General features: G+C 39.2%; 2 protein-coding genes across 6 annotated transcripts; both read left to right on the forward strand.

Moving 5' to 3' along the window:
• The first annotated feature begins 180 nt into the window (after nucleotides 1-180).
• On the forward strand, nucleotides 181-5,816 carry adap2 (ArfGAP with dual PH domains 2). Its single transcript, XM_084371018.1, has 11 exons — nucleotides 181-637; nucleotides 1,314-1,438; nucleotides 1,554-1,645; nucleotides 1,897-1,985; nucleotides 2,232-2,344; nucleotides 3,427-3,576; nucleotides 3,693-3,776; nucleotides 4,010-4,072; nucleotides 4,421-4,498; nucleotides 4,620-4,848; nucleotides 5,408-5,816. Exons 1-11 carry the CDS (start codon nucleotides 550-552, stop codon nucleotides 5,434-5,436), a joined length of 1,140 nt encoding a protein of 379 aa, XP_084227144.1. The 5' UTR covers nucleotides 181-549; the 3' UTR covers nucleotides 5,437-5,816.
• Nucleotides 5,817-6,542: 726 nt separating this feature from the next.
• Nucleotides 6,543-23,786, forward strand: rhot1a (ras homolog family member T1a). Of its 5 annotated transcripts, XM_084372469.1 has the most exons (21): nucleotides 6,543-6,672; nucleotides 6,752-6,923; nucleotides 9,055-9,113; nucleotides 9,328-9,409; nucleotides 9,511-9,554; nucleotides 9,647-9,700; nucleotides 9,869-9,921; nucleotides 10,575-10,683; nucleotides 11,815-11,916; nucleotides 12,529-12,627; nucleotides 12,878-12,986; nucleotides 13,096-13,216; nucleotides 13,867-13,951; nucleotides 14,118-14,263; nucleotides 14,457-14,557; nucleotides 14,793-14,923; nucleotides 15,709-15,792; nucleotides 15,957-16,079; nucleotides 16,168-16,370; nucleotides 18,940-19,030; nucleotides 19,905-21,336. In XM_084372469.1, the coding sequence occupies exons 2-21, from the start codon at nucleotides 6,887-6,889 to the stop codon at nucleotides 20,094-20,096; spliced, it is 2,025 nt and encodes a 674-aa protein (XP_084228595.1). In that variant the 5' UTR covers nucleotides 6,543-6,672; nucleotides 6,752-6,886; the 3' UTR covers nucleotides 20,097-21,336. The 5 variants fall into 5 exon arrangements, with proteins under 5 accessions (XP_084228595.1, XP_084228596.1, XP_084228597.1 ...); XM_084372470.1 differs by lacking the exons at nucleotides 18,940-19,030; nucleotides 19,905-21,336 and adding exons at nucleotides 17,975-18,097; nucleotides 22,586-23,786 and having other exon boundaries at nucleotides 6,543-6,923; XM_084372471.1 differs by lacking the exon at nucleotides 18,940-19,030 and adding an exon at nucleotides 17,975-18,097 and having other exon boundaries at nucleotides 6,543-6,923; nucleotides 19,905-20,097.
• Nucleotides 23,787-23,962: the final 176 nt, after the last annotated feature.

Raw genomic sequence — 23,962 nt, forward strand, 5'->3', positions numbered from 1 at the left:
AATAATCGATTATGTATTTTAGTCATTTTTCAAGTAAAAATGTCAAACATCTGCTGGTTCTGGCTTCTTGAATGTAGGGATTTGCTGCTGTCATTTATGGGAGTAAATGAAGAGTACTTTGGTTTTCTTGAAATTATGTTTGCTTTGAATGCATAACGCATGTGAACTGGATGTATATACTTGTGTCATTGCACAGCGGACAGACTGATTTCACTTGAACTTGTCATCAAATGCATGACTGAATGCCTTATCGGCGTTTATATTTGGAAGAAAAAGAGCATTGTGCGCAGAGGCGGGCTGTTAAAACAACTCCCTGTCACAAAAGACCAGCTCATTGTTTCCTGCAGTTCAGCTTGACGCGCTCCAGTGGAGGGAGGTCCCGTCTGCTCCGTGTTGTGACATCCAAAAGTCATCTGGCGCAAGTTCCAGTTTTCATCTTGACATTTTGTCAGTCGCTTTTCGCCACGTGTGAAGCGATGTGACCACCATGTTTAGTTTCTACGGCGGGATTCATCATCGTGTGAGAAGAGACCCCGATTTTGTACCGAAATGGCAAACCATGAGCGAAACAAAAAGATCTTACTGGAACTGGTGAGGCAGCCGCTCAACAATCGGTGCGCGGATTGTGGTGCCCCCGGTAAGAGACGTGTCTGTCACTCATATGAATGTGTAATTCTGCATTTACAGGAACTATTATGCTTTTAGTTTATTTAGATTGTATTAGAACCAATCAGTCCATATGAATAAAAGCCCAAAAGTGTGTTTTGTTGCCTCATCATGAGGTTTCAAAGAAGGTACCTGTGTCAAAAAGTAGTTTTTATGATGATACTGTAGCTAAATATACATATTTATAAATATTTTTTCGTTATTTAAAGACACACAGAAAATCTTTATAATGATTGTTCTGAATGTGAACTGTTAGATTTCAGTGAAATAATGATTGTGATAATTATTACAATAATTAATAGTAAAGTAACAATGATTAAAAGGTAAACAGAATTGAACCCAAATTTTAGAAAAAATTAAGAATAACAAATGTACTGGATATTACAACAGAAACAAACAGAAAACTCAAATTGTCAAACTTTACTCAGCAGTTCTTTGTATTGATGGGGCTACAGATGTATTGAATGCTGTTTTATTTTGTGTTCAAACACTTGAATGTACTTTTAAAGCAGAATATGATGTAGGATTAGCTTGTAAAGAAAGTCTCACAGGGATCCAGTTTACATCAGATTTAAAGAGGACTTGTGGATTTGAAAAAATTGTGAACATTTATAATTTAACAATCCCACTTCTTCTGCACACCTCAGATCCAGACTGGGCATCCTACAAGCTGGGTGTGTTTGTGTGTCTGACCTGCTCTGGCGTCCATCGCAGCCTGTCCAGCCGGGTCAAATCCATCAAGCTGGACTACTGGGAGGATGAGCTGGTGGAGGTATGGACTGCTTTGTCATGTTAAAATTGCTATCATGATTTTACTTCTTGAAATGAAAAGATGAATTGGCCGTGTCCATGTGTAATCTTTATGTCTTTTTTTGGGGTCCTGGAAGTTCATGAAAGCCAATGGCAATGCCAGCGCCAAAGCTCTGTATGAGAAGGCTGTTCCAGCGTACTACTATCAGCCACAGGAAAACGACTGTGTGTGAGTATTTTTCCAGGATGTTCATGTTATTCTGACTTAATGATGGGCTCATGTCTTCATAATGGAATATGTGTTTCTCACAATCACAGACTGCTGACTGGGCAGTGCCACAAAAATAGAGAGAAGTGCAACCAGTGACTGTAGAAGTGAAATATGGATGGATTTTTGCTGCTAGTTCAAAGCTTAATGAATCATGCTCTTGTGGTGACTAGTTTCTGTCGACCTGTATATGTTTTGCTCCTCAATTGCAGCGTCTTAAGAGAGCAGTGGATTCGGGCTAAATATGAAAGGATGGAATTCACGGGAGAAACCAAGTATCCACCGATTTCCTACACAACAGGTGATGTTTGCCGACACGTGTCTACTACAGAACATAAATCAGTTGCTTTTAAACTAATATAAACATGTAGTTCCTCATTCTCATGCAGAACTGTGCAAGAAAAACCTGTTCATTGCACCGGGAAGTGAAAACTGACTGCATGATCACCCTTTTAAAAATGTTTGCTACCAATACACGTTCACATTGGGTTAACCCTGTGTATAATCAAGCACCTGTGACTCAGTGGATGTCTTGAATTGAATCCAGGTTTCTATGAAGGCATGCTGTGGAAGAAAGGGAAAGAGAACACACAGTTTCTGAAGAGGAAGTTTGTACTGTCAGAGAGAGAATTCACCCTGACCTACTATAACAAGGAAAATGTGAGTTCCCAGCAACTCTATGACACATTTTAAACACACTGTGTGACATAAGAACAATTACTTAAAAAAAAAAAAAGTTAAACTCCCCTCAATTTAAACAAGATGTGGTGTTTCTTATGTGGCCATTGTGTGTATTACTTGATTTGAACCAATCAGTTTTCTTTTGATTGAATCATTTACTTATAGTAGTTTTAACTATGTTTTTTTTAAAATAATTTATAGCAATTTGCATGTATTAATCACTTTTCATTGGCCATATGTGAGCGGATTGTAACATGATTTACAAAATGAGACCTTCCCCGTCTCTCTCTGTTGCCTAAACAAGCCTGTGGACGATTTGTTCAAGTTGTTTAACGCTGCTGGACTGTGGATTTCTTTGTGAAGGACTTGAGTCAGATTTTCCACGGCAGTTCAAACGATGTGACTTTATACAGATTTTCCAGTGCATCGTCTCAGTGTCTCTCTTCGCTCTACTAACAAAGAGGAACAATAGCTAACATTAGTCCACAAACATAAACTAACAACCAACTTCACCACCATCACAGTGGTGATGCTTGTATGCTGATTTTAGCAGGTGCAATGTTTTCCATGTTCACCATCTTAGTTTAGGTTGTTATTGTGCTAAGAAATGCCTTCTGGCACTAAATACAAAGTAGAGTTGAGGTTGACGGAATGTGTTTAGTTTTGCAAGTATTTGGTCAGAAACTGAAGCATTGGACAAACGTAATTTTGACTTGAAAATGTCGCCAGGGGATCACCAAAATAATTACAATTCAACCTCTGGGGTCAATGAATGTCTATACCAAATTTCATGGAAATCTATACAGTAGTTGTCGTGAGATTTCAATAACAACCAGAAATGTCAAAATTGGCTGGTGATGCTGGAGGAAAAGTCAGCAGATCACCAAAATCATTAGGATCCATCCTCTGGGGACAATGAATGTTTTACTATATTTCATGGCAATCCATGCTAGCATGGCTAAAAATGAGTGTACAAGCATTAGAATGCTAAATAAATCCAGTTTCTGTATCCTTTGTACCAATTCTGAAGTGCATATCCATATACTGTATTTGTGATCTAGGAGTCCAAAGGCCCTAAAGCTGTAATCTCCATCAAGGACTTAAATGCCACCTTTCAACCAGAGAAGATTGGTCATCAACATGGGTTGCAGATCACCTACCAAGATGACACACACACCAGGAACCTCTATGTTTATCACGAGAGTCCTGAGGTGGGACTGTGTGATCATCGGAAGTGTAAATAACAGTGACCAGCAGGTGTTTTACTGATTGTTATACAGTAGCTTTAGGGCTGTGGGGAAGCTCAGGGTCTCTTCTTCTACTCTAGGAAATTGTTACGTGGTACAACGCCATCCGTGCTGCTCGCTATGCATACCTGAAGACAGCATACCCGACTGGCAGCGATGAAGAAGTAGGCATCAAACCTTCTTAGCACCAAATAAACTGACAAAATGTTTGGTCATGGTAACCTTTCATTAACTCCAAGATGTGGATGCGCTTTAAAATGCACTCTAAATACCAGTTAATTCACAGCTGATGCAGTGAACTGTCATTTTCAACAGAGTTTTCTTATTTCAGCAATAAGAATAGAAACTTGTTTTTCACTTTTATGTGTTAACACATGTACCCTTGTCTCTTTGCCAGCTGATACCAAAGATAACAAGAAACTACCTCAAAGAGGGGTACATGGAAAAGACAGGGCCATTGGTAAGTTATTAAACAAAGCGGGAAACATATAGTCGATGTATACGTGTTCTTACATGAGATTTATCTGTATAGAATTATTTTTTTCAGCACTCAACTACTTTCCCTTCTGCTGTCTTCACCAGTAGAGTTGTAGTTGTTTGTGACAGTAGAAGTACATTTGAGAGTTTCTGTTCCTCTTGCATACACAAACACACATATTCAAACACACTTGATTGCACTTTTGTAAAGAAAAAAAAAAAGTTATCTGTGTGATAGAAGGAGTTGTTGAATTGGTCAAAATATACTGTTGTTGTGAATGTTAAGTGATTAGATTATTATTATTATATTTATTAAATCTGTTTTTAACAGCAAAAGGAGCCATTCAAAAAGAGGTGGTTTATTTTGGATTCTCAAAATAGGAAGTTGTTCTACTTCAAAGGCCAGCTGGTGAGAACAAAACCTCTTCTCCTTCTAACCCAATGATGTGCATTGCTGTAGTGATTATAAACACTTTGCAACCTCCATTATGTTTGAATGTTAATGTGTTTTCTTTATTGTATATATGAAGGATGCAGAGGAGTTAGGGGTAATTTTCATCGGCACAGAGAGCAAAGGCTACTCTGTGAAGGAGTATGTCCCAAAGCATGCTCGGGGAAACAAGTGGAAGTGCGGTGTTATGGTGGAGACGCCTGAGCGACAGTTCGTCTTCATGTGTGAGCAGGAGAGGGAACAGAGAGAGTGGCTGGATGCCCTCAAACAAGTCCTGTACAGGCCCATGGCACCACAGGATTATACCAGTAAGCAAGGGTGGCAGTACTGAAAACATGTACATGTGCAGTTCAAATATGTATGTTCTTTCTAATATTCACACACATACGTGTGAAAGCTTCAGCTTGATGCATTTTTGGGTCTGTGGAGTGGAGTTTGAGAGGATGTTATTTGCCAAGGGATGAAGGAAACTATCTCTTATTTTCTACATTATATCCCTTTGACAATATTAAACTGCCACCTGGAGGGACACAAATATATTCCTGAACAGTAATATTATCTTTTTATAATTGATATGGAAGTAATTAGTTGATCAAATCTTTTTCAAGCACAAGCAGAGCTGTGTCATGCAAGTTGTCCTCCACCTTTGTTTTCATTTAATCAACCACCAAAATTCCTGCCAATCAATCCCATAGTTTTTTCAGGATCTCACTTAAAAAACAATAATGTTAACTTCATGGAGGAAATGCCAGTGTCAGTAGGATTCATCACCTGAGGACAATGAATGTCTGTACAGAATATATGGTCATCCATCTGATAATTGTTTGCATCTGTATGACCCCACTCTACTCTTGTTTCTCATTTCAGTTGAAGCCAGTATCAAGTATAAAAGATAAACTACAGAGAGGCGTGTGAACAGGGTGATAGGAAAAAGACTCCAGCGCTTGAGGACAGAGGCGTTGGCTGCTACTACTGCTGAATTGTTCACCGTGTTGCTCCAAGTACTGACTCTCATCATTGTGTTGTCATAAACCATCTTGAACCACGACTCTGACTATGCTCTGTGCCACAGTGTGTATTCACAACTCAGATGAACACTGTTATTTTGTAATAGAAGACAGGTTTCAATCACTGCATATTATCTTGCTATTTTTATGATGTTTCTTAGGTTTTAATATTTAAAGATTTGTAATGAAGGAGTTTATGATTTTACATTTGGTAGTGAATGTGTTTCATGACACTATCCCCCCCCAAAAAATAAATAAATAGAAGATTTTTTAAAACACAATGTGTGGTTTATTTCATGGATTTCTTGTGAAGTTCACTTAAATTTGTAGGGAACTTTAATTTAATCCCAACACTTATTACAGTTGTGACAACATAGGTTTCCATTTGCATTGCATTGTTATTTTAACATATGACTTCAGCTACATTCCTGAAATTTAACCCAATCCTCAGAATATTTTGTTTTCTATTTTTGATCTAAAATCGTATGTTTGTTAGCTATTATAACCACCTCGGTTCAGGGCATGTCAGCTCCCCCCTTAATTTAGGTGACAATTTTAAAATGTAGTTTGTTTTTTGTCACATATTTGTAGTTGTTTAATTTCATTTCATATTTTATGTCATATTTTATGTCATTTTATGTCATATTTTATGTCTTTGCATGTCTTTTGCAATATTGGATTAGTCTGACATTTTGTTTTTATGTTTGTCTTCTTTTTGTGAATATTTGGAAAAGTGTGTTGTATTTATGACAGAACGTAATCTAATCTTGTTTTGGATATATTTTCCATTTCACTCTAAAAGCCATCATTCTATTATAAAGCTTTTGTGATTAAACAGTTTGATGTTAAGTTGTAACACATAAGAAGTTTGATCATTTACAAAGGTATAGCCATGAAATAAATGCAGTTCCTCTCTTTGGCGCCAGAGAGCAGCATAACGCGTTTTTAAATTTCATATGAAGTTTGTCCTGTACGGCTCCCTGTAGTTGCCGGGTACTGGAGGTCGGGCATGCTCATGAAACATCCTATGCGAAATGCTATGAAGGCGCCGAAAAGACTGATTAACCTGAAATTACAGAGAAATGTGCCACCAACTACTTTTTAAATTGCGTTCCTGCTGAGCTGGTAAGTCGCAAGTTGAGAAGAAGCGCGTAGAAAAGACGAAGGAGCACAGAAAACTGTCCGTCCGTTTTGTCCTACAAAGGCGCCGAGAGTTTGACAGCGGCAGGACTCCACTGCGCAGGCCTGACGTTAGGTAAACTGCTGGAGGGGACGGCATCCAAAGGACTACATGAAACAATAAAGACAGTCCTTTCTGAAGAGGAAAGCAAGCTAAAACATGAGGAAGGACGTGAGGATACTACTTGTAGGGGAACGTAAGTAGCTTCTTTAATCCCTAAGCGGCTGAATGCTTTATTAGCTAAAATGCTAGTGAGTGAGCTAGATGCTACGGCTAGCAGTTACATTCATTTAATCTAACAATATACCAAGCAGTGATTATATGAGCAGTGAGGGGCTGGTTGGTTTATTCCACAGCGTTTACAAATCTTACACAGTAACTGTAAGTTATTCAAAGTGTATGAGTAGAATAAATGTCCTATGTGGTTTCTATCAAATAGGTATCACATGGTGCATGATGGCTGTCTCACGAGTATTTCCATGTCCTGTCCTGTCCTGTCCTGTCTTGATACTCAACACACTTCTTCTCATAACCAGACTAAATATGTGCTTTTAATAGTACAGCATAACAATTCCCCTGGTGTAAATAGCTAAATGGTTAACTCAAAAGCTAAATATGACAAGCACTGTGAATGTGGTATTTATTGCAGTCCTGTTGTGTTGGACTTTTTTTTATTCTGTATTTTTGTATGAGGTTGTACTAGAATACCAGATATAAACAGAACTACTCAACAATAATCAACAGAAACAACAGATGAGTGAGAAAAGATAATTAAATAAAAGTATCAGTATCATTAGAAGTAGGGCAGAAACAAATGATTGGTTGATATCAATTAATCTCTTTGGTCCTTAAGATTTCATAAAATAGAAATATAAAAGCTTAAGGTGAAATATAAAAGCTTAAAGCTAATGACTTGTTTTCCCCAACAATCAGTCCAAAACTCTTAAATAAACAGTTTGCTGTCACATAAAAGCTGAAAATCCTCACCATCAAGAGTCTGGAAGCATAAAATATTTGGCATTTTTGATTGATAATGAACTTATCTGATTATATCAAGATAGTTGCTGATGAATTTCCCATTGATGACTAATGTTTCAGTCCTAGTTGGCACTGTAGGATATATTGAGCAGAAATATGGGTAAAAAGTTTGTGATTACAAGATGTTGATGTTTCCATGACGTATGTGTGAGGGCAGAATTTAGTCCAAAAGGCAACAGATCCCATCCTACCGGAAATGTTTCACCTAGTCTAGTGTATGTGTTCTCTTTAAAGCATGTGTGTTGTTGGTACTATTTATATTTCAGTTGAGGCTATGCAGGACGGCCTACATTGCCGCAGTTAGCACGTTGGTACTCAGTGCAGCCAAAATGCTACGTGCCAACTTCAGTGTTGTGAAGTTCAGTAGTTCAGTGAGGTTATGAAGATCAACTGTCAAGATACTGAGGGGAAAGAGGGAACCACAAATAATCTGTTAAACAAACCACAAGCTCCCACAGACCAAGAAGACGTCTTCAAATTGCAGGTTCTGTCTGACCAACAGTCTGAGACCCAAATATGTAATCATTTAAAAATCAGACAGAAGCAGCAACAAACATTTTTATCAGGTGGATCAGGTTTATGTTGCAGTTCAGTGTGATAAATGACTTAACTAATTGACTATCAAAACAATTACTCTTGAGTTGATAGATCAATTGAATAATGAGCTTATCGTCTCAGCCTTACGGCAAACAATCCCTCACTACAAAAGGCCTTGCAAGTTATAGCTGTTCTGTTAATAGATTTGGTTGTAGCAGTGGTGGATGGGTGGCTGTTTAGGTGCTCTTTTTGTGCTTGTGTGCCTCTAGGATTTGTTCTACTGTAGACAGAAGCTCCCCCTTTCTAATTTGAGAGGGAATCGGGGGAAATATTAGTGTTTTATTTATTTCAGAAATACTTATTTAGTTGTTTATTTAGATCTGGTGGCCCATTACTATTGCTATGTAACTGTTGGGTATCCACTTAAACAGAATAATATTGAGTTTGAGTTATGTGCAACCTTTTGGCTCATCTATTTAACACTGGCATCGTTTCAGACCATATTTCTCCACTGTGTCTTTCAGCTTTGCTCTGTGCTGGAATGTAGTGATGCCCCTGTGAGGTCTTTGGTGCTTGGCTGCTGCACTTAACCCTCTTCAGCTGCTGTTATCTGTGCCCTGTCACTTAATACATTTCCCAGACCCCTCAATATAAAATGGTAGAGCGGTCATGTGTTTATGACCCATTGTCAGTAAAAGAGGCGTGTAATGACAGATTGTATTAAAACATGTTTTTATCCTTTGCCCATACAGCCAAGGTGGGGAAGACATCACTGATAATGTCTCTGGTCAGTGAGGAGTTTCCTGATGAGGTATGTATTGACAGCCAATCAGATGATGCCTATGGTAGAAATCATACTGGTAGCTGTTTACAGTTGCATCCTAGTTGCATATCTATTCAGTTTGAACTATTGTTTGGATATGTCTGAATCATGAGGGTTAAAAGCTAATATACAAGACAAATGTTACATTTATTAAAGGCATCCTTGTTCACAGCCATTCGGATCATTGTCCCCTGTCTTCCAGGTTCCTCTGCGAGCTGAAGAGATCACCATCCCAGCTGATGTCACCCCAGAGAGGGTGCCCACACATATTGTGGACTACTCAGGTAAGCCTTCCTCCATAATAATAGAAATGGGTTGATTTGGTAACAGTAAGGCTTGATGACATTTAAAACACTGTATTGATGAGCCTTTTTGCCAATTTTAGAAGCTGAACAATCAGATGAGCAGCTGTACCAAGAAATATCAAAGGTTGGCTTGCCCTCTCTGGTCTTGTAATGTCTGCACCCCATATATGTCTTATGTGGATCACAACTAATTATTTCCATTTTTTTTCTTTACAGGCGAATGTTATCTGCATAGTTTACTCAGTCAACAACAAGAAGTCCATTGAAAAGGTGAGTGTGATCTGATCTATGTCTGTGCTCAGCTCAGTTCATTAAATCCAAGGCGTCAGTATGTCAGGAATTTGATATGCTTATCATCCTAATCTGCAAATATTAATTTATGTTTGTAATGAATGTTTGCCCGGCTACAGTGTTTGATGTTGTGCTTTACTCCCCTAGGTGACAAGCCACTGGATCCCCCTCATAACTGACAGGACGGACAAGGACAGCAGGTGTGTTCATGTCACTTTAATAGATGTGTGAATGTGTATATGTGTCTTTCTTCCCTGTGGGGGCTAGGCTGATGGTGCTGTGTCTGAAAGTTCATTAAACCCTTTGTGTTAAATGTGTAGTTTGTTGCCACTTGTTCCTGGAGGTCTGTCCTACTAGCAAATTTGGCTTACTCAGCAGTAAGCATGCTTTTATAGCATATTAATGTGTGAACAACATGAATAAATATAAACGAGTAAGAGCTTCTGCTTTAACCTGAAATTGTGTTTACAGGCAATATCAAGGTGATTGATGTTATTTGTGGTATTGTGAGAACTCAACCCAGTAGGGCTGTAGTAACATTTATTTTCTTAATTGATTCATTAGCAGAACATTTTGTCGATTAATGTCTTAGTCTGTAAAATGCCAGGAAATTGTGTTAGTAGCTCATCGCTTGTCCTTGTAGACGTCATCAAATGTCTTGTTTGTCCAACAGTCCAAAACCCTAAATATCTTTAGTTTACAATGATGTGAGATAGGGAATTTCTTCTTTCTCAAATTTCTTAACCCAATTGAAAAAAAAAAGATAGTTGATTCAGTTACTGTAAGCCAACTTATTGATTAATCGCCCAGTTGTTGCAGATTTACAGTGTAGTAATGAAAGGTTTTATTACAGGGTACCGTTGATCCTTGTGGGGAACAAGTCGGATCTGGTCGAACACAGCAGCATGGAGACCATCCTGCCAATCATGAATCAATACCAGGATATTGAGACTTGTGTAGAGGTAAGTGATCAATACGCACTCACACACACACATGCACATATAAACCCTCTGGAGCCATTGAGGGAAATGTCGAAGTAAACAGTGACGAAGCACTTGAGAGAGATGAACTGGCAAATAAAATATGAAATCCAATACTAGCAGGGACTCTCAGAGTGAGGCCGGTTTTCTGCAGGACAGATCAGCCCCACCTGCTGTTTGGCTGCCATCCAGCTCCAGACTCCACTTGCACTCTGACTGAGTCATTAATAGATTTAGATTACTGAATTGTGTGCTCCAAGGCTAAGGCCTTCTGACTGATGGACTGAGAGTGTGCTGAGAGGTTTGGAGGAAGTTGGTCTCTGTCTACATTAGTGTTGAATTTAAATTTCCCTCTGTCGCATGAGACAGCTTAGTCATGGCCTCCTCTGGTGGATTAGTTACAAGGTTAAAATAGGGTGATGAGGAGGACGTGAGAGAAGACACATATAGAGTGGATACAGTTGGAGTGTAGTCACACAGCTGGTGAGAGTTGAGCTCTGTATGAAAGACATGTGAACCAATGTTTTACTGCTGACTCGGTGTTAGACAAGGTGCAGGGTTGGTTGTATGTCCTGCTGTACCAAATTAATTACATTTCTGGTTTATTCTATTTTTCTTTGTCAGTGGTAAAAGAAGTATTGTTTCTCTAAGAAAAAGTAGCAGTACCACAATTTAAAAATACTCTCTTAACCCGTGAAAGTCCTGCATTCAAGATCTTACTTCATTGACTATGAAACAGTCTCTATTGGCTCTCTGTTGGCTTATTATCATGAAAACATAATATGAAAACAAGAGTAGGGAATGTTGATAACTCAAATTTCTCAACAAAATTATAACAGACAATCTGTTAGAATTACATATGCGAGTTAAGTACAAGTAACTCAGAATTATGCAAAAGTACTTGGCTTGAGTAAATGTACTTAGTTACTGTCTGCCAGTGTTCATGATTTACTCTGTGTTTGATCATTGACCCTCTATTGACACTGCTAAATTGTCTAATCACATAACTTCATGAAGTTTTTTGGGAAAGTGTTGAAGTAAAGGTAATAGAATAGGCTTCAGGGTTGCTCTTGCTCAGGGCATTCACACACGCATGTTCCCCTTTTTCCTCAGTGTTCTGCCAAAAACCTGAAGAACATCTCTGAGCTCTTCTATTACGCCCAGAAGGCTGTTCTCCACCCGACAGGACCCCTGTACTGCCCAGAGGAGAAGGAGGTGAGTTCTTTACTGTAGGTGCAAATACAGCAGATGTGTTGACTTGTCATAGGAAGACAAGCACATGTGTAAATAATAACTTCAATGAAGAATGCATTCCATTGTGGTGTGCAGGTGTCCGGGTACTGGTATTGAGTATGCTGACTCACCTGCTTTGCTTACTGCAACACAGAGCAATCATTGTTAACAGTTACACTTGGATAGTTTGCACTGATCTGATATGCTGCTGAATACAGTTTCTTTGTCAACGTTTTTAAAAAATGCTGTGTACCTGGTATCAGTTACATTCATTCTAACATGGCAGGACGCCAGTTAAGTATTTAGTAACACAGTCTCATAAGAATGACAGGGAATTAGTTCTTGAATAGTGTCTAGGCCATCCCCCTCTTAACATGAAGTGGGTGCATGTGTGTGAAAGAAAATGCCAATGACTAAAAGAAAGAATTCGAATTAGAAGTGGTTTGTTTGAGGAAGTGTCCAGGAACGTATCCAGAAGAGAAAAAAGTTGGATCCCTGAAGTTAGCTGCCACAATGAGCACTGTTTTTGAAATGTTTCTGTACACGCTCAAGAACATTTAACCGCCTAGTTATTAAATTTCTTCTGTATTGCAGCTGAAGCCCTCCTGCATTAAGGCTCTAACTAGAATCTTTAAAGTGTCTGACCTGGACAACGACGGCATCCTTAATGACAATGAGCTCAACTTCTTCCAGGTAATGTTTTCCACATAATAGTGTCACTGTCAGCGTAATGTTCATGACTATGTAAGAGTTCAAAATGTGGAAGTTTTCCTCACTAGCACAAGTTGGAGAAACTGATCAGGCTTGTGTCAGGCTTCATTGAGCTGTGTAGTGTGATATCAGGTGAAAATTGCTCGACTGGTTTAGGGGGGCAGGTTTAAACATGAACCAAACTGCTTTCTTAATGTACACATCACAGTATGTCACTTGTGTATGTCTACAGAGAACGTGTTTCAATACACCACTGGCACCTCAGGCCTTAGAGGATGTAAAGAATGTTGTCAGGAGGAACATGAATGATGGAGTCAAGGACAATGGACTCACACTCAAAGGTCAGACACTTGCCCGTTTTACTTGTTTTCATATTCTTCCTCTTCGTCTTTCCGTCTTCCTAATGTCTCTTCAACAATCCCTCTCTTGTGCTTGTCGTTATCGTTACAGGCTTTCTGTTCTTGCACACCCTCTTCATACAACGAGGTCGACACGAGACCACCTGGACTGTGCTTCGGAGGTTTGGTTATGACGATGACCTGGAGCTCACACAGGAATACCTGTTTCCTTTGTAAGTGCAGAATCAAAGGTTATTTGTGGAGTTATGTTTTCTTTATATTGAAGATGCAGTGGAGACGAGATGGACAGAGCTGTCTGAGCAGAACTTCTTGCTAAATCAGCAGGTTGTCCTGTTTGATGGTAAAAGTGCTGACCAGTTGTCATGTGTTGTTGAAGCACTGAAAACTAAGACATTCAATTTCAGCTTCCTTTCCTTTCTTTTAGTCATCACTGGGTGTACAAAAATGACCAAACTGCATAGTGCTATGTTTTGTTTTCTGTTTAATGCTGAAAAAATGTTGAGGCCTTCTACTGATGACTATGTACTATCAAATAATTAGCAATTTTCTTGACTAATAGCTTTGGAACCAGAGAAAATGTTTGCCGTTTTTGCTCGAGAAATAACTAAAACTACTTCATTATGAAAATTGTTGCTCATTAATTTTTAATGTTGCAGCTCTAAAAATTATGCAAAGCATAGAGTTTGAAATCCTAAAATCCTTTCATGATTGCACTGTTCAAGAAATTGTATTTATTACTGATGAAGTGGTCTGGTGTGCATTCATAGTCTCTTTTGAAGACGACATCTGAAATTTGTGCTCTTCAGTTGACACTCCAGAGCTTTCTGTTAAATTACTGTTTCTGTCTGTCCCTGTATCGCAGGATAAAGATCCCCCCAGACTGCACCACAGAGCTTAACCACAATGCTTACCTCTTCCTCCAGAGTGTCTTTGACAAACATGACAAAGTGAGTGGTTAGAAATGTTGAACATTTAGAAATTGCATAAAAACAAATCTTTATTATTTATGACAATAACTTTAGATGTTTAAGGATGACCAGTTCTGTGCTCAATTATTCAAACAATCTTGACACAAATATCTGTGTCAATGTTTATGCCCTTATCGCAATCTAGGACAGAGATTGTGCGCTGTCGCCAGACGAGGTGAAGGACTTGTTCAAAGTCTTTCCCTACATGCCCTGGGGTCCAGATGTCAACAACACGGTTTGCACTAACGACGAGGGATGGATCACATACCAGGGATACCTCTCCCAGTGGACGTGAGTATGGAACTATCTATTAATATACTGGTACACACAGACACACACTCACAGCTATTTTGGTTTTACGTCGCCTGAATACGTTCACACTACTGTAGGACCTGATTCATTATGTAAAAAAACACAGATCATTTTACAAAATCATGCTTATGTAATTCTGTTATGCTCCTGACTTATGTGTTTTCTGTGGTAGGTTAACAACATATCTAGATGTGCAGCGTAGTTTGGAGTACTTAGGTTACCTAGGCTACTCTATCATCTATGAACAAGAGTCTCAAGCAGCCGCCATGACAGGTAAGAAAACATAATTTAATTAATTAACAGCCCTGTATGCAGATTAACAAAAACAATAGAAATAGTAATAAACACATTTCTGTTCAGAATATAAGCACTGTACTGATCAATACCTGCATTGTTTGCTTTTTGTTAAAGGTTTCAAACAAACGAAATGCATGAATTTTACTGCATGTTGCCATTTTTCATATATGTACAGTATGTATATAAAATTATGCATTCCCTATTCTTTCAGTGACACGTAACAAGCGCATCGATCTGCAGAAGAAACAGACCCAGCGCAGTGTCTTCCGCTGCAACGTCTTGGGGGCCCGGGGCAGCGGGAAGAGTGGCTTCCTCCAGGCTTTCCTGGGCAAGAACCTGCAGGTCAGTGGAGATGATGGCTGCAAACCCCTTTTAAACTTACTTTAAAACAGTATTATTTGTAGTTTGTCTTGCTGGACACACTCAGTTTCAAGGTGATCAGGTTTGTGAGGGCAATGTTTAACATTCATATTATATTTCAAGAAAACTTTTGAATCAGTCGAACTATAGGATAAGCAAGATCTAAAGTCAATTAATTATTAGCTGCTTTTGTTTGGAATGTGCAAATGATACAGCCAAATTATATATTTGTACCAAGCACCAAACTTGGTGAAAATGTGCAATGTCTCTTTCCAGAAATCATGACCCAGTTACTCAAGATAATCAACAGACCTTATTAAGAGCAGTTTCATGTCGAATCTGTTTTCTTTCCATTGAACTGCACTTGACAACCATATCAACACGCAGAAGAAAACATGCATCTACCCCTGGATGAGAGGCTTGTGCTCATGACAACGCGTATTGTAAACATTGATGATGACTTCATTGGCTGAACTGTAACATTGAATAGCCTCATGATTGCTTTCTTCAGCTGATGCACCATGCCTCACTTTACTATAAAAATCCTGTTTCCCTTATAACTGCACAGGCCGAACTAATACAAACATGCGCCAAATTACATGTGAACCACCTCACAGCAGGCCAGAGGCGACAAACTGTTGATGTGAGAACTTTGTTAAACTGTGTGTGATTTAGACAGCTTCCAGAGTTGGATGAAAAGTGAAACAAGCCAGCTTATAAACAGATAGTCTTTACTGGTTGTTGACCTTTTTTATTATCCACCACAGCGACAGAGGCGAATTAGAGAAGACCACAAGTCCTTGTATGCCATCAGCACAACCTATGTTTATGGTCAGGAGAAGTACCTGCTGGTAAGAACCATTTACTTCTCATCTGCTTTTTGGATTACTGTTTCATAATCTGGGTGTATTACAATTTACTGTGTATCAGCATTAGTACTCTGCAAAACGTTAATCCCTCCATCTGTACACTCTGTCTCTCTCTCGCTCTTTCTGTTATGTCTGCTCACCACAAGCTCCATGAGGTGATGCCAGATTTTGACTTCCTGTCAGAGGCAGACCTAGCCTGTGATGTGGTCTGCCTGGTGTATGACATCAACAATCCACGCTCTTTTGAATACTGTGCCAAAGTGTACAAGGTATGTTTTTAGAAGATGTGAAAAAAATGCTCTTCAGATGCACTGAGGCTTGTCAAACTACTAACACTGATTGTTTCTTGTTTGGCAGCAATATTTCATAGACAGCAAGACACCATGCGTGGTGATTGCAGCCAAGTCAGACTTGCATGAAGTACGGCAGCACTACAGTCTCTCACCGCAGGACTTCTGCCGCAAGCACAAGCTCCACCCACCCCAGCCGTTCACGTGCAACACGACCGACGCACTTAGCAAAGACATCTACACTAGGCTCACCACCATGGCCATGTATCCGTGAGTATCAAGCCTCTTTGTGGTCTTATCTAGTTAACCCTTCACACCTCTGGGAGCCTTGCAAAAATATACATCTTACCCACCTGTGTATGCCTATACCTATTTTGCAATTAGTATTCAAATGTTACAGCATGGTTAAATAATTTAAATCCACCATCTATATACTGTGTGACATTTAAACTTTGGACTCTTTTAGCCACTTTTGGATCTCTTATGCTTGTAAGTCAGTGGTATGTGAGCCTGAAATTCTTTTAGTTCAATCCTCTGGCTTTATAGGGTGTCTTAACTTCTCAAAGCTCTCTGATCAGATTAGATTTCAGAGTAGATTAATTGGCACTCAGTGCGACGTACCCTTAAATCTTATTTTAGCAGGCCAGAAATCCTATTTTCTAAATTCTGAAACCATTTGATCTGCTGCACTCTAGGCATCAGTAGTAGGGCGTTGATTTATAGAAATGTGCTTACTGAGAGGCGAGCTTCTGAGTCCAGGGGCTGCCCAGACTTGACGAGTAAATTAATCTACTGATTGAGGGTAAATACTGGCTCAAACAGTGATGACTCAGAAACTAGTTGTTTAAACTGTCAACCCAGCACATTTGAAGTATTTCAGGTTTAATGCATTATATTAACAGTCTGAATATGTGGGGCCAGTTTCACAAAGAATCAAGAGACTCAGATAGCTATTCAGACAGATGTCATTTGATGAATTCATCCATTGTACAAAACTGTCCTGTTCTTGACCTTCTGAGGTTCAAATAATTTGCTATTCAAACTAAAGAATATGGCTGACCAAGCAACTACAAAACGCCCTTCATCCCAGCCGAAAATGTTTTCCATTTAGCTGGGAAAAAACATGTAAAATATAAAAAATTCCATTAGCATAAAATGTGCAGTGCAGAGCTGAAATCCTCTGTCTCACAATCTATCACTGCTCAACATGTTGGCAACTCACAAATTAGCAATCATGTTTTTCTCTCTTTTTTGTAATTTTGTACCACTGATTGTTAACATGGAAACATGGTTCCTAGTCCCGAGTTAGCCAGGGGGTACAGTGGCTAACCTTTTAAGGCTTTGGAAGACTCAAGTCAGTCTTAGATTAAATTAATATAAGAAAAACAATCTCTCTTTTTATTTAAACCAGTCCTTGATCTTTTTTGTTCTTACTGGTGGTTTGTTGCTTTATGTTCATAAACTGATTATATGACTGTTAAAATTGGACACCGAAAGGTTTCAGTGGCAGAACCAAAAATTAGACAGTTGACATATTGAGAGTTTTTGCATTTTGTTCTTGATTTGCCACCCTACAGATTTTTCCATTTGTTGCGACTGTTCCCGTCCTTTCTTTGTGGTTTTCCTCTCCTTTTGTCTCCTTATGTTTCTCCTTTTTTAGACTTGTTTCCTTGTCAATACATTTGTAAATTTGGGTTTGGGGAGGCAAAGGTAAATGGCAGCTCAGAAAGGACTTAGGTCCTTTGATATCTCTTATTGTTTAAGTGAAGTCAAGGTTTTAATCCTGGCTTTTTCCCCCTCCCCCTCTGTGTCTTGTTTGGTGCCTGTTGTCTTTGTATTGTGGTGAAAACACGCATTTTTGTGTCTTTCCGCAGCCATGCCCGTCTCCGCTGCATGTGCACCTGCAACAGGTGCACCTATTGCCTGTGTCAGAACCTCCTCAAGTTGGAGCTGCTGCGCAATATTAAGGCCCAACTCCGCAGGGTCGTTTTCAACAGGTTCATACGTAGAATAAGATCTAGTGTTTTAACATAGACTCCTTCCTCCTCTCTGTGCCTCCCACCCTTGGGTTGGTCCTCTGGTATGGGCAACAGAGAGGCTCCTTTTTCTCCCAAGCTCTCTAACACTGGTGATGGTGACAGCTCCTTTGCTTCTCTTCAGTGCTCGCTAGTGGTCAGGTTTACTCTGCATATCCGCTGCAGGGAAAAGGGAATGTTAAATGTGATTAAACATGATATTAGTGATACCTTGCGCTGGTAGAAAATGTTGTTTAAATAAATACTATAGTCTCCTTTTAGTAATGTTGAATTATGTGAAAATAATTGGACACTTGGTTGATTGCTCTTGGGGAAATCCTCCTTCTGTTTGCCACTGTGCTGCAGCATAGAGGTCATAGGGATTAACTGTCTTGCTCAGCTGTAGCTCAGCATGGTGATGCTTGTTGACAAAGAGCGATATTTAGTCGTATAATTTTAAGTTACTCTCTATATCCAAAATATTAACCATCTGGCTTAGAAGTAATTTTTTCCATGGATTTTTAAAAAAATCTAACTAAACAAATCAGAGCTGAGGTCTTGAGAAATTTTAAATCTATCCAGGAGCCAAATTCACTAAACAGCTCAAGGTGAAAAGTAGCCTTTGACTCACTGAGATAGGAGAAACGTGTTAGTGCTAACTTTAGGATACAGTGGTTTTGGTCTAATTGGTGTCAGTATCTCTTTCAAAGAGATTTTTCTTTTCTTTTTTTAAGCAACATTTCAGAGGATATGGGTTTATTCACTCTCTTTGTCACATGCCTAAAACCCATCAGTCATGTTAGGTGTCTTGGTCTCTGCTCCAGCTCCAGCCAGCCTACCAGCTCTCTGTACAGTTTGACACAGCGAAGTGTGACCATGCTGTCCCAGCTAACACACAGGCTGCTAGCCAGGCAGGTGACAGTGTGTCTGAAACCGTGTGAAAAATGCATGATGTTATTTGCTTGCTTGTGCAAACTTAACTCATAATACTGATTACTATACATAACACATACATATTGTAAAATTAGAAACAGAAGTTGTGAATTGGAAAGATTTTCATTCAGAGACATGATCCATTTTTGTATTTTGAAAAATTCAGACTATATTTATATTTGTATATACAATTTAAAACGTGTTGTTCTATTGCTATAATGTTGACAAAATATCAAGGTATGAATTTTAACAATGAAGTATTAAAAACTGACCTTTTCTTTAGAGGTTTTGTGTTTGCTCCTTCCTGTCCTGCAGTGGATATGCAAACTGTAAATCTTGACTAACAAGCATATCATTTGCACTGATAATGAGAGAAACACAACCACTCTCTTCGGTCTGTGCTTCAAACTGAAAACCTCATTGTAGTCTGCATGTCTGCATGTTTGCTATGTGATTTCTTTTAAATTACATGGAAGTATTTCAATTCTCCATGTCTATTAATTTCTTGACAGCACCAACTTTCATCAGTTGTCAGAGTGCTTAAGTATCTATGATGTTTTCAGTCTCGCTTTGTCTTCATTTCCATGCTTAACTCTGAAGTCTACACCAACAGGAGACTCTTTATTTTGAAAAGCACAGTTGTTGCTTTAATTATATGCTTACTATGTGCATATACTAAAATAAAAACTCCTGTGCGTCGAGACTTCATACATTTAACAAGCTGATGTTAAAAATCTAATTGTTCATCTTTGATGTTTAAATTGAGTGTATTGTACTGTACCAATCACCCTGTCATTTCACCCTGTTTTTCCTATCTTGTATTTCCTGTCTTTGTGTTTTTCCTTCCACTCTATAGGTGTTCATACACAAGTTTTTGGCTGCCCCTCTCCCTCATTCTCTTGCATGTTTTCACCCTCAGCTAAACTGCTTGCTGCTATGTTGCATGGCTCATCTGTTCCATCTTGGTAACCAAAGGCATGCCTTAGCAAAATATTGCCATCTACTGGCAGCTGGGAATATCTTTCTCATCTGTCCATCTGTACAGTAAAGAGAGCTTGGTGTTTTGAATAAGATGTGGGAGGTTTATTGCTCCACACTGCAGGGTTTTAATGGCTGTTTATGGTGTTGGATTGGACAGAAGTGTGTTATTTTTGGCAAATAAGTGATTATTGTGATAGTGATCTTTTTTTTTTTTTTTTGCCTAAGTGGCATAAAACGCAGGGCTTCTGGTTTGGTGTTTGTGGACCCTAGCAGAGCTGCATATTGAAGTTCTGCATCGAGTACTAACCCTCTGCGTTGATGCCTTTTTAATCTCTGGGAGTTGTTGACACTATTAATAGCATGACGCATAATAGACAGCCCTGGCAGTGCAAGGAGCCAACACACCACATTGGATGCCCAATATGTTGAATGAAAAGTGGTGCTGGTTGACTGGGTTGAATTGTGTTGGTAATTTTACATGAAATTAATTCTTCAGTCACAAAAATTACACGCAGAAATAGCAAATTGTGTCAGGCCACTTAAACAAAAATCTGGAATGTGAAGGCCAGTGCGGGGAATTAAAAATGTAGTCTGATATTTACCTCTTAAAATGACTCGGCATCTCCAGTCTGGCTGCCATGTGGTGTGTACAGTATGTATATATGATGTGTGTTTGAAGTGTGCGGTGACATTTGAACAGGTATGTAGTCATGGTTGAGCTTGTGCTTTATGGGTTTGGGCGGTGATTGAAGTTCCCTACTTTTCGGACTGGGTAGAGCTGGGTGTTACGGATGAAATCAGATATCACAGTATTTTGGGTGTAATTATTGATACTTGAACAAAATATTCAGTTAACTATATTATATAATATATTAATTAATGAAATTTCACCTGCCTAAGAATCATCAGTAATGTGTCCAAGAAAGAGTATCAAATACATTTCATGAAAAGCTGTTTTTCCTATACATGTTTCATATATAAAAAACGTAATATCTTTAGCGTGTAGACAGACACACATTTACGTTTTATAGATCCCATGAATAATTGATTAATCAACCAGTGTATCAGTCACTATTGCAGCCGTAGTCAGTATTATACTGAAATATTTCCCAGCTCTACTGAATCTGAGTGTGTGTCTGTGTGTGTGTGAGCACACCGCCGGTAACAGCGTGACTGGGTTCGTGTGTGTTATTCGTGTGGAAGGCTGCTGGGCTGGGTGGAGGCTGTGGGGGGCTACCTGCTGTCAGAGGAGGATTTCAGCCTGACGCAGCAGGTTTCAGCCATCTCCAACGTGGAGGGGTCCATCTTTATGGAGGCCTCTGCAGAGCAGCTAAATCCCCCAGAAAGGTAAAGACAGGAGCCAAATCCAGAGGGAGATGGATGTTTTATTTTAATCATGTGGATGGATGGGCAAGTACGTGTTGGATAAGTTCAGCTATCCGCTATTGAACAACAGGTTGTTGGGTCATTATTGTAACAGATAATGCAGTGTTTGTATTTATGTCCTGAAATGTTGTAGAGAGACTTATTGGAGTCTTTACAGGAAAGGTTCCACATCTTATTCAATATCTGGTGAAGATCACTCTCGTTTCTGTGCGTTAAATTGAAGCTACAGCTGCAGCTCGTTAACTTAATTTAGCACAGTGACTTGAAACGGGAACAGTGAAATGTGAAAAAGCAAATTTTCCAAAATGTCAAACACAACAGGAGACATTTCATTTTGAAAAGTACATGTGTTTCTTTAATTGTATCCCGTCTGTACCTTTTACTCAAAATCAAATTGTATTTCTTTAAATTTTCAATCAATTGTTTGGTACGGTACCAATCACCAATTTTCTGAAATGTCAATCTGTTCCTTTAAGATTAAAGGTAGCTAGACTTCTCTTTATGAATGGCCTGTGTGGAAAAAGATGTTGAAGGCTGGTTTCTCTTCTGACGCTACAAGAGTACCAGGCTCCTAATGTGTGTCTTGAAGACCTAGACCAGCTGCTGGAAGGATTTAATTTAAAGGCCAAAGTTTTTTTAGTTTTTTAGTTTTCCTTTTTTATACACTTTGCCATCTCCTGCATTTCCCCTTTTCATTGCTTGCTATTGCTGTCTGCTTAGTTTCCCAGTATGTGATCAGTTGGATCTGTGTTTGGTAGGGCCGGTGTTAACCCAATTTTAATAATCCATTAGTTTTATGTTTTCTTGTTTTCTGCCTTAAAGCAGCTTCTCCTCAAAGTCCAACACCTCTCCTTTTGTTCACCCATATGCTTTTATGGTCTGGACCTGTTCCCTGAACCAAAACTAAATCAAATGTCAAGAGAAAGCATGTGTTCCTGTTTCAAGATGGCATCAGACGGCACTGATATTCGTCATTTATGGTCCTAATTTTAGGGAGTTTCCAGAGAGCACATGACTTTGTCTTGACAGTTGGCAACTCATCCCGCTTTGGTTTTAACAAAGTGAAAAAGGAAATTGAACATCGCTTATCGTGTTAGATGCTGCCCCCTTTTTCTCCATGCTACATTTTTCCCCCCTCACCTGCTCATTGTCTCTTACTTCCTCTCGCAGGCACATGGCTCAGGCAGACCTGAAGAACTCCACCTTCTGGCTGAGAGCGAGCGTAGGTGCCACAGTGTGTGCCGTGCTGGGCTTCGCCATGTACAGAGCACTTCTCAAACAGCGGTGATGAGACAGCATGAGACTTCCTCCCCCCTGGTCCCAGTATTGACTCTGCCCCTTCCCTACTACCTGAGAGACTCAAAAAGACTGGCTAAACAATGCCTCAGCATCGAACTCCACCCCATCCCCGTCTCACAACACGAGCAAGAAACAAATGAGCAGAACATAAGTACATTTTGTATGCATTTAAAAAAAAAAAGTAGTCTGGTTTAGTTTTTTTTTTTTGTTTATGTTGTGGGGAAAGGGGCAGGTTACTTTTGAAACATCAACGGCCCATCAGTCAATTTGTAAACGCTGACATTATGTGATCCGTTGGACTAGTCTAGTTCAGGTCAGACACTACTAGTTGCTGGATGTCTCCAGCTGATCCAGTCCTCTGTTTTATTTTGTCTCAGGTCAGTATTATTAGTTAGATTGATGGAGACCAGAGAGAGGCAGCCATATACAGAACCACCACAAAGGGACTTGAATCTGTTTATAGATGTGTATATGCAGTATATAATGTATGTATTCCTCAAGAATTTTAGGATTGGACCCCATAGACAGCATCACAAGCCAGAAGCAACACCTACATGAGGTGCTAGTGCTACATCTAACACTAGAAAGGTCATGGATGTCATGCACTTGTTTATTTTGTGTGTTAATTTATTAACCTGTTTCTTTTGTTTTCTTGTCTGTTTTGAGTGCACTGCATGAAACAGATGGAGGGATTTACATTTTCCATGTATTTTTGTATTTAGTATTATCAAAGCTGTCTTCATGGTGTGTCATAACTTTCTGCTTGTTTTTAATTTTCTGGTTTTCAGATAGAGCTTTGTCCCTCATTATATTTTTATGAAGTTAGAGGCACCGTAGAGCAAAAGATTACGCTATTAACAGCAGCCATTCAGCGCACCTCTCCCACCTTAAAACTATGAAAGTGTTTCTTCTCATTCTTCTATTTTCCAGCATTTACAATAAAGTAAAGTAAAACTATCTGGCACAGCTGTTTATGCGTGTTATTGGGTGGAGTGACAGCTAATTTAACATCAACCTGGAAAATAAAATGGTTTTAAATATCTGTAATAAATGAAATTTACACCCACTGGTATCACTGTGTTCGTGTGTCCTTGATAAGAGCCATGGTGGAATTGCGCATTTGAAAAGTGGATGTGTGAAATGATGTAAGATAAACTGTGTGATTAGCTGGGACCTTTTGTGAAGCCAGTGAATAGAGAAGTGAGTAAATGATGTGGCTGCAAACTATGCTCTCAGCCCCTGTTAGGA

This window comes from Pagrus pagrus, assembly GCF_965226575.1.
Source record: "Pagrus pagrus genome assembly, chromosome: 13".
In the NCBI taxonomy this organism is placed as follows: Eukaryota; Metazoa; Chordata; class Actinopteri; order Spariformes; family Sparidae; genus Pagrus; species Pagrus pagrus.

Coding starts and splice junctions, on each gene's coding strand:
- adap2 (XM_084371018.1), top strand. CDS start 550: ATGGCAAACCATGAGCGAAACAAAAAGATCTTACTGGAACTGGTGAGG. Junction 3,577..3,692: donor TTTATCACGAGAGTCCTGAG/GTGGGACTGTGT, acceptor CTTCTACTCTAG/GAAATTGTTACGTGGTACAA. Junction 4,849..5,407: donor GGCACCACAGGATTATACCA/GTAAGCAAGGGT, acceptor TTCTCATTTCAG/TTGAAGCCAGTATCAAGTAT.
- rhot1a (XM_084372469.1), top strand. CDS start 6,887: ATGAGGAAGGACGTGAGGATACTACTTGTAGGGGAAC. Junction 16,080..16,167: donor ACTGTGCCAAAGTGTACAAG/GTATGTTTTTAG, acceptor CTTGTTTGGCAG/CAATATTTCATAGACAGCAA. Junction 16,371..18,939: donor ACCACCATGGCCATGTATCC/GTGAGTATCAAG, acceptor TCTCTGCTCCAG/CTCCAGCCAGCCTACCAGCT.